The 10,315-nt window shown below is 41.4% G+C and overlaps 1 protein-coding gene across 1 annotated transcript; it reads left to right on the top strand.

Moving 5' to 3' along the window:
* LOC139664029 (acid-sensing ion channel 1-like) lies at nt 1–9,573 on the top strand. Its single transcript, XM_071542832.1, has 2 exons — nt 1–362; nt 9,357–9,573. Exons 1-2 carry the CDS (start codon nt 1–3, stop codon nt 9,571–9,573), a joined length of 579 nt encoding a protein of 192 aa, XP_071398933.1.
* The last annotated feature ends 742 nt before the right edge of the window (nt 9,574–10,315 follow it).

Below are 10,315 nucleotides of genomic sequence, written 5' to 3'. Positions count from 1 at the left end.
ATGGATCTCAAAACGGAGTCGGAAGACGTAGACTACGAGCGGCCGGCTCCCATTGAAGTTTTCGCCAGCAGATCCACGCTGCACGGCATCTCGCACATGTTCGCGTATGAACGGATGTGCGTGAAGCGCGTCCTGTGGATTTTATTCTTCCTGGGCTCCCTGGGGGCCCTGGTGATGGTGTGTGTGGACCGCGTGCAGTTGTACTTCCAGTACCCTCATGTCACCAAGCTGGATGAGGTGGCGACACCCATGATGGCCTTCCCGGCGGTCACCTTCTGCAACCTCAACTCCTTCCGTTTCAGTCGGGTGACGCGCAACGACTTGTACCATGCTGGGGAGCTCCTTGCCTTGCTCAATGGCAGGTGTGTGCGCGCGCGTGTATGTGTGTGTACCAGTTCCTACCTGTAGTCTACCTGTACCTTTAGGCCACACCACACTAGGTCTACCTGTTGGTAATGTTGCCTGTTCCTCATACTATTAATACAGCATGCCACTCAGGGATTCCCATGAATTCTCCAGTGAACAAATAATTTTATTACCTGAATCCATCTGCCATCAATAGCCTGCCTCACCTATGACAATCTGTTTCATCTGTCATGTAAGCCAGGGATTCTCAAACGTGTTCAGGACACAGACTCCCAAACAGACACATTAAGCCGCATGGACACCCACTTGATAAGATTTTGTCCCAGGATTTTTAGTTGTTGTTGATTTAGGACTTAACTGTCTCCACTGTGTGTGAGGAGATACAGTAGTAGTGGTAAGAGTGATTATAACCGTTATTGTTTGAATTGGGATACATTCTGGTGAATTATCGTGGTATTAAACTATTCCTTATTTTTCTGACAACCCCCTGGATCTCCCTCAAGGACCCCACTAAATCACTGAACCACTGAAACCGCTGACTAAATAGTGTAACTTTCTCTTCAGATGTCCAGATGAAGCTTTGCTTGTTAGATCATGCAGTTTATATCTTTAAGCTACCAAACTTTGAACCTCTGTTGAATAATGGAAATGCCACCCTTTGTTTACTTTGATGTCTGAGTTCTCTCTGCTGAAAGCTTAAATGTCACATGGAAGTGCATAGCAGTGTTTTAACACCTGTCTCGCTGGCTGCCGCTGTTCAGCTACTGTGGGCTTTGCTAGCAACATGCTCAAAGCATGCAAAACCTTTTAAGGCTCGCTGAATATGAACCTAGACTGACCTTAACCAGAGGTAATTCAGGAAAAAAAAGGGCTTGGATGAAAGGTGTTGTATGAAGCTAGACTTCAGGGAAAAAAAGGCTTAACATCAGAGTTGAAGGCAGGGAGCTTATTTAATAATGCAGTGCCACTACAGATCATGTCAAGTGAAATCCACACTCCACATAGGCTGCGGTATGTACAAACCCCACATAGGCTGCTGTATGTACAAACCCCTAAGCTGAAACATGAAAAATACCACTAACATCAATCTGGTGGAATTTGTTGATACAGTGCTTGATGAAAAAGAAAAAGAAAAACCAGCACATTTTGTCATTTACAGACCATGTGAACACCGCAGGTAATTGATGATGTATGAGCTATTTCTAAGTGGTCAGTAGAGAATGATGAAGGCAAAAACGCTGTCGGTGCAAGTCTCCTCTTCATCATCATTTTTACAGTTTGTGTGATATGAATACTTCAGTAGTGGATAAGTAGAACAGTGGGTTTTTAAATCCCCCACTGATAACATGCGGAGAGACGTGTGTGTGTGTGTGTGTGTGTGTGTGTGTGTGAGTGATTTACAATGGCGTTCCCTCCCATTACACTTGTTGATTTCCACTTTGCTTTGATCATTCAGTCTTTCTGCAGCTGTGAAAACCCCAACCTTGACTGTTGTAACTTTTGACTTGAGATTTATTCACTCTTTTCTATGCTCTATTGTGACTGTGTGGGGTTTAGGTCACCCAGCTTATTCTAATATATAGACTACAATACGGTTGATGACCCTCCACTCTGGTATTCACAGTTATAGCAGTAAAACACACACACACACACATACACACACACACATACTGCATTTATATATTTAAAAAAATACATCTAAATGCCATTTTGACCACATTAGTCAGTGTGTATTTATAGTGTATTGATCCACATGGCTCTCCAGCCTAAGGCACAGTTACAATAAAGGACACAATCTCAATACAATCTCAGTTTTCATACTGAATAATGTTGCTTTGTGACCTCTCCATATATGCATTCATATTGCAGCTTGATAACCTTACAGGAAGGCAATAGATTCTACTGGTTGAGGGTGCATTTTCTAGTGCTTTATATGGTATACATTTGAACCAACAGGACTACACTCTCTGTGGATTTGTTTCCCTATATGTTTGTGCTGTCAGCTGTAATAGCACACCATTAAAATATCAACACAGGGTCCCAACTCTTTCATTTATTAGAGCACGTTCAGCCACTCTTCCTGAAAGCAAACATATGTTGTGAAAGTGAGATGTGCCAGAAAAAACAAGGGGGAAAAGTCTTGAACGAACAAGAGAGAGAACAGAAAAATGAAAAGGTACAAGCAGTGGCACTCAAACCAAAGTGACTTTGGAGTGAGCGGACTTTAGATGGAGGGAGGGGACTACAAGCAGATGCAATTAACTTGTGTCTCGTAAGCCGTGTGATGAACAAGTCTTTATCCCTGTGTAATTAGTGCTGTTTGTTAAGCTACTGTGTTGTCCCACTGATAAACACCTACTCCTCGCTCTCTCTATTTCTTGCCCCCTCGTTTCCATTCGGCCCTGGAGGAGACGTACCCTTCCTCTTTGGTTTATTTCTCTCTGAAGTGATCAAGAAGCCAACTTTGTTAGGAAACCTTACTCTCTAACAGGCTTACTGAGGTAGAAGAAAACCAGTGTGTGATCGGAGGGCATTGGAGGATTGAGGCAGAACTGGGGACAACTTGAATTTGGAGAACTTGTAGTTGAAAAGTGTTTGGGTCTCCTGCAGATTCTGCTTTTAAATTAAACATTGATTGGGTAGAAAACATTTCAGTGACAAGCTCCTTGGTACCAGGCAACATGCTGCGGGTGGTGTTAGAAAATAGCTGAGGAAAAGTGTCATACGAGTGAAAACAGTGGCTGCGAGTATGTGCCCGCTACACTGTCTCAAAAAAACGCAGCATGCAATATCCACCTTTCCAGGGAAGCCAGACTGTCTGAGACACCATGTAGAGTCTAGCTAAGATACTACTGTCTTCACTCCAGCAGTTTCTGTACCAAGAAAATCAATCTCTTTCTCATTGTATCTTTTGTGGATTGAAGTCACACTCCACAGTGCAGAACATTGGAAGTAAATTGCTCAATTTTATTTTTATTCTGTGGTGAAAGCAATTAAATGATAATTAGCAAAAGAAAGGTCATTCTGGAATAGGTAGCTGACAAAAATGTTTGACCAGCTGATGAAAGTAAGGCAAGCGATTATTTCGCTCACGCAATGCTTAATCCTTAACATGTTCCCTTCGCTTGCAAATGTGCCCTAAGTTCACGTTATCACTACGCTCTGTGTGAAGTGCCACATAACGTCATGCATGATAACTTTGTCCATGTTCATCTCAGCAAGATGACTAGTTGTAATCAGGATGTCATCAGACTGGTGTAGAAAAGTGCTGTGGAGAAGACAAGGGGAGATCAGATCATCATGCAGAAAATGCTAATTCAAACTGTTACTTCCAAGGTTGTATTTGCAAATGTGGGTTCATTTGCATTTATAGTGTGATTGTGTACCAGAGAGAAGATTACCATTGGAGAGACATAAGTAGGCAATTTAGTGATGGGATTAGGTTGTTAACAGATCATGTGTCATCCAGCTACAGCAATGTGTGGTGTGGTATTACAATATTTTGTTTCTATTGCTTGGTTTGCTTGTGAGATTGCACATCAATGTTAGGGAGATTATTTGGTTCACTTTGCCTCTTTTGCAAATCTTAACTGCTATTGTTTGCATTTCTGTGATCTCGACCAGAGTTGCATAATAACTGTGTCACAGGTGCACCATCCTTAAGATGCGATTATCAAAACCCTGCTATCAGAAATCATAGCATTTATTCATTTCAAGGACACTGCACAAACATTCCAATCCTCGTTATTGTATGAGCTCGATTAGTGGTAATTGGATAATTAACTGAGATTATATCAAGATGGGCTCATTGTTTTGTCACACAGCCTGAGGTATTAACACCAACCTAATGATGCGATGGGAGTACTGAACTGCTATAAGGAGGAAGACAGATTTTTTCTATTGAACTGAGGATATGAAGTCCTAAGTGAGTACAGTTCTATGACCACAGACTCACTGTCAAAGCCCTCTCTGAAAATCAGTGGTTGTTTTTATTTACTCACTCCTCTCCTGAGGTGGCGAAGCGATGCAGATGCTCCTTCATTCGTTTTAGTCTCTGTCAGAAAATTAAAGTGCTTGTGGCCCATAATCCAATTTGGTCGCCCCCACCCCCACGTAGTGAGTGTGCGGTGATTGCTTTAGGGAGCAGTGGCAGGGCAATATTAAAAATCCACCCATATCATTGTGATTGTATCCGCTTCAACTAAAGCCTCCTGACTTGGGGATCTGAGCACAGCGTCTTAAGTGCTCTCCTGGCAGCTTTGTGTTGCTTATAACGGGGGCTCGGGATACAATTCAATTAAGTTCAGAATATACCACAACAAGCTGTGTCTTCCTATTACAATAAAGCACGACAATGTAGTGGTGCAATCCCAATGTGGACCGGAGCACTGAACTGAATTTTAACTGTGTATCTAAGTTAAAACTTTTCAGTCAATAACTGGCCTGTGTGATGTCACCTGCCAAATCCAGGGCACACTGTAATTAACATGTTGTCTGTCGAAATATGCAACCTGTTGAAATTAAAGTTAGGGTTTGGTGCCTAGAATGTGTCATTGTGTCACTGTATTATGCAGCTTCGTTCACATCTTCCCTGTTCTCAAAACCATATTTTGGTTTGCCATAAGTCAGTGTTGAAGAGTTTAAAATGATCTCACATCATTGAAAAAATGTAACTGTTATATACAATAAAAAATCATTTAACAGAATTGTAATACTTTCTACAATCATTTAACTTGTTTGGTGACACTTTCCTCGTATTGCAACTAAATTTTGCAACAAATAGGCCTAGACACTGTTCTCTCTCTCTCTCTAAAATACGCATTTTGCAGCTCTTTTGCAGATCAGGCGTCTGACTATATTCTCCCTAAAAAAAAAACTACTAAAGCCATGTTTTTTGTTTTCTAAAGCTATTAAAAATGTAGGCTGGGGTGATTTCTGATAAAGGTCAGTCCCTTTTAGAAAAGCAGAGTTGGTTGAGCTCCAGTCAGAACTGCTGTCACTCTGCCCTAAACTGTGTGATGAATGCACTGTAGCCAATTCACATATTCAAGCTAGTATTTGCTAACTAGAATTAAAACTACAGTAAGCCGATTTATTAGCCCTTCACAACCCAGAAGAAGAAGAACAAAATCATTGAATTAAATTCGTATTACTTTGATGCAGTTCACAAGATAGCCAAATGTAATAAACACTAAGTACTGTTGTAGCTAAATGATAATCTAATAATCTAGGGGTAATAATCATCTATTTCAGTCACGGCCTAAGTTAAGAAAAAGATTTAAAGTAGGGATGCCCCGATAACGTTTTTTGCCGCCGATCGCCGATTGTCTATGAGCCATATCTGCCATACCGATCGGCCATACCGATCGGCCATACCGATAGTTTTTTTGTTTTGTTATAGCAGCTGGTATAGCAGTATTATAGGTCTAACAGTTTCCATTTTACATACATTTCATCCATCAAATTGAGTCCTGGTTAAAAAGTATCCACATTTTCTTTTTTTCTACCTCAATATTTACTTGATCATTATGTAAACAAAACCATGTGCGTTCTAGGTAGCGCAACATGATTTAGTGCGATAACCGAAGCACAAGACTCAGACTGTTGCCACTTGCCTGTGTTGTTGAGTCGAGTTAAATAAATGGAGACACCCTCCGAAGATATATATACATTTTAGTCTTTGTTTTTGTATAAGTGAATGTTCTTAAGAGAGAGAGAAATGAGACTTTTCAGTTGCCTCTCCGCTGTTAGGGTCTCGACCGTCGTCCAGTTCAGAGTGCAGACCGTTATGTAAACAAACGCACATGGCATGCAATGAATTGATGCATTAAATAAGCAGAGAATTAAATGAGGGGAAGTAGCGGGCGTGACAGACTGTGACGTTACTGGTTGTCCATGAAGATTTGTGTTTTTAATTAACATCCACACCGCCGACATGTTTTGAGGTGAGTTAGCATGTGACAATGACACCAACTCCGCTGAGAAATGGCTCACGTGTTTTGCGTCATCGATCGGTTTTTGCAATCGGCGATTATAAAGCATTATCGGAATTCTCCGATCTCATATTTATACTGAATATCGGCCGATTCCGATTGCTGGCCGATCGATCGCGGCATCCCTATTTTAAAGTGCTAATCTACAAGATCCTAGTTTATTGATTTTATTTAGGCAACATCTTTGGTGAAAAGCGGTCATTGCTGTGGTGTTTTTGCACCACACTTCCCAGAGATCGATCAAACTTCACAATCAAACTTGTCTCCAGTACTGTCTGACGCCTTTTTCCTTGAATTTTCTGTTGATGAAGTATAAGTTTCTGCAGGTACCGGCCTTTTCCTTGTCTGTCCTGCCATGATGCCTGTTGCTGCTCATGCCAACTACCAAGTTCTTCTATTTATTCCAAACAAACCGCTATTGCTGCTGCCAAAACCGAAAACGGCATCGCCTCCTCTGTGCCAGAGGTTTTTTCCCGTGAAAGACATACCTAATACCGGGTGTTTATAACAACAAATGCAGCAAATGTAAAAGCTTTCATGAACGGGGTAGAGGTTGAATCACTATTGTGTTATATAAATTGGCAATACAGAGTAGCAAAACAAACATTTATGTGAAAATGTCAGAAATTGCTACTTTAAAAAGCATCATAATCAGCCACAGTCGATATGGAGAGTCTGCTTTGGATTTGTGGAAAGACACACACAGGTAGAGGCAGAGGTCTTAAACATATTGCATGACAATATTGACGGTTGTTTATTGAAGTCACTGTTAAAATTTTGGTAGAGCTTTTTATTGGAAGAGTTAGTGCATTAGTAGTTAGTCATAGTTTTAGATGCTGAAAAATGTATCAACTTCTACAGGGAGTTTACTTGCCTCCTGTTCCACTTCACACCTGGTCTCAGTCTTGGATGTGCGAACCCCCTGTTGCAGCGTCGAATTTGATGACAACATTGTGTGGCTCTCGCTGCAACACTTGGTCAGAACAATAGTCCCAATCTTCTCCGTCACGCTGCTTTCACCAACACAGCCATTCAACTTGAAGTGTAAACTGATTGCTATCTACCTACGTTCAAAATGATGAGCACACTGCAGAGAAAAAAAGCCAAAGTCCTCATTCTAAATTACAGCACATACTGTCTCACACAGAGAATATTTCATTTCATTCTGGTAAGGTAAACAACATCCAAGCTGCAGTGGAACATATTACATTTCTTGTAATTTGTCTGGTTGGGACACGAGTTGAAACCACATCGCTACCTGAATATTAAGGCAGTGTTCACAATAAAATAAAGAATGTGTTATGATATTTTTCATCCGTGGGATCTACTGAATTTACATTATTCCCGTCATCAAGGGACAAAATCTTGTTCACTGACACTGACCAAGCTTGAACTGACCTTGTGTCTTTTTTTTGTTTTTAATCCATTGAGCTTCACCACCAATTACACTTTAAAAATGTGCCCTTATCCATGAAAAATCAGTCTGCTGTCGGAGTGTTCACAAAGCCATTCTCAAATTTACTGTCAGTGGAGAAGGATAAGCCTTTGTCTCTCGAGTGCGTCGCAGAATACAGTCTTACAGTAATTCCTACTTTCTAGCTTTGGGACGAAAATTGAGACAGTCATAGGAAAAACTCCATATCATAGTTGAGATATCATGTAGGCTATCTTGCAGTACGGTATTTGGAACTTGCAGCTAGGATGACCACCTTGTTGCTCAATTAGTTGAAGAAATCTTCATGAAACATTGTGCAGTGCGGCCACTCTGATAGTCAGACTCCGTGTGCACTAACAAATTGTACTCATAAGCTCCTGTCACTAGTGTTTAATCTTAGCACTCCGTAATTTGGATGCTTGTACCCACTGATGGCCCGTCACTCAGTAGGGGTCATCGACAGGCCGTGCTTTCTCGAGGTAGGGCCGCTCCAGTTAATTGAGGTTAATTAGTATCTGTGAATGACTGTGAGCAGGTGCTGGAGGTTGATGGTGGTTGTCAGGGAGAGACATGCAATAAATGACTTCCCCAGAGTTTTCTTTTTCTGTGTGTGTGGCCTTAGTTGTTGAGTGTGTGAGTGTGTCTATATACACATGCTTATACACTGTACAGTATGCGTTTGCTTGTGTGCTGTTGTGTGTGAGACAGAGAGAGAGAGAGAGAGTAATAGCGGAAAGGGAGAAACCCAGTGTTTGTGACCCCTAGGTGATGCATATGATTCTGTTATGCACTTCAAAAAATTGCCGCAGATATTATATAAAGTGTTTTGCTTTGAATTAAACGTATACGTGCATTCGTGCCAACTTTTTTTAAATGAAAATTGTTAGAGTTGAGGAAGAAGGTTACTTCTTGCTCTGTTGTCTATGGGAATCCCCTGAAGACATGTCTATTTTTTACTGTTTGATGGGTAGCTTAAGGTTTTGTGTTTGATAATTAAAGATGATACTTAAAGTTTATAGAGAATGCTTGAAGGGCAGACTGTTAAGAATTAGTAACTGCAAATCTTCATTGAACTTCTTAGATGCCTATTATATTGTTTGTTGGTCAAGATTGTAAAACATTTGAAGTTTTTATATCTTTTCTTTTTTGAGAAATATCTCTTAGGATATGTAGTGCCAAGGTAGCAAGTAAGAGTTATGAAATAATTTCTGTCAAATTTGCAAACAAGTCCCTTCAAAAAAATACTTATTGCCATTGGTACAGCTATGGAAGTTATTTAATGGCTGTGATTTTAAGATGACATTTAAATGACATTTGCTTCTCAAATAAGGGCATTTCTTTAGCTGGAGGGATGTGATACACAATGAGGTCCAGTAATTGGAAACAAAACATGGTCATTTAAGCATAAAGTCACAGTGCTCTTTTGATGCTTTTACACCAAGTGGAGCATGGAGATAAAAGCATGGACATGAATACGTGCATGTGTGTGTGTTTTTGTGTGTTTCCTCATTATGCATGTCTAATTAAACCCTATGAGCTCAATCTAGAAACCTCCTGTCCAGGTATGAGATTCGGGACACTTACATGGTGGAGGAGAGTGTCCTGCAGATCCTGAAGGAGAGGGCCGACTTTGACAGCTACAAGCCCCGCCCCTTCAACATGCGTGAGTTCTGCGACCGGACGGGCCACGACATCAAGGACATGCTGCTCGCCTGCAGCTACCGAGGCAGGCAGTGCAGTGCTGAAGACTTCACAGCGGTGAGTCAGATGTGTCAATAGCCCGTTGTCCACAGCATGCAGGGCCAACTGAGGCTTGCTAGTGCCAGGACCAGGGTTTGCTGAACATGGTTGTAATACAAGGTCAATTTTGATATTGTTTTTCATAACCTCTACATAATATGGCCTCTGCTGACCAATCACCTCTGATGTTTGCTTTTGGGAAATTACATGGCAGGAAATATGAGCAAGCTCTTGCCAGGAAAGGAAAGGCAGCGCATGTTTGTTGGGCTCCATCACTCCAGCCCTACTGTTTCCCCTTAGGAAGAGACTGAGAGCCATTGTTCAAGCTGTGATGGACTCACAGGCCAGGGGCCAGTGAGAACACAACATCTAGGTGTACACATACACCCCATGTACAAGTCCGCTGCAGGGCCCTAGCTTGCTCTTACCGTGATAGCGTACAGTCTCTGAAGGTTGAACAGTGCACTCATGACAGATTGGATTTGAACACTGGATCTGTGCCATAAGAGTTGCTTTATTATGATTTAAAAGTTAATACCTGCTACTCTGGGAGTTTTTGTGAGAGAGGTTGTTTTTCTCTTTGTCTGTTAGATTACCCTTTGGTTGCAGGCATACAGAGTTAGTGACTGGAATCTTCCTGACCTTTATATGTGTTATGTGGATTCATCAGATGCAGTTGCAGTAAATCCCACTGAGCTATCTCAAGCACACAGGATTTACCTTGTCTCAGTGGAGTAGCTGTGCTCACAATGACCTAATTTTTAATCTGCTCTCACGTCTG

This window comes from Centroberyx affinis, unplaced genomic scaffold (assembly GCF_046629955.1).
Source record: "Centroberyx affinis isolate AG114_WGS23_722 - 3 ecotype Tasmania unplaced genomic scaffold, CSIRO-AGI_Caff_v1 ptg004194l_1, whole genome shotgun sequence".
NCBI classification, from domain to species: domain Eukaryota; kingdom Metazoa; phylum Chordata; class Actinopteri; order Beryciformes; family Berycidae; genus Centroberyx; species Centroberyx affinis.
Note: the sequence above shows the minus strand (reverse complement) of the source record. Positions and strands in the feature narration are given on the sequence as shown.

Coding starts and splice junctions, on each gene's coding strand:
- LOC139664029 (XM_071542832.1), top strand. CDS start 1: ATGGATCTCAAAACGGAGTCGGAAGACGTAGACTACGAGCGGCCGGCT. Junction 363..9,356: donor CTTGCCTTGCTCAATGGCAG/GTGTGTGCGCGC, acceptor CCTCCTGTCCAG/GTATGAGATTCGGGACACTT.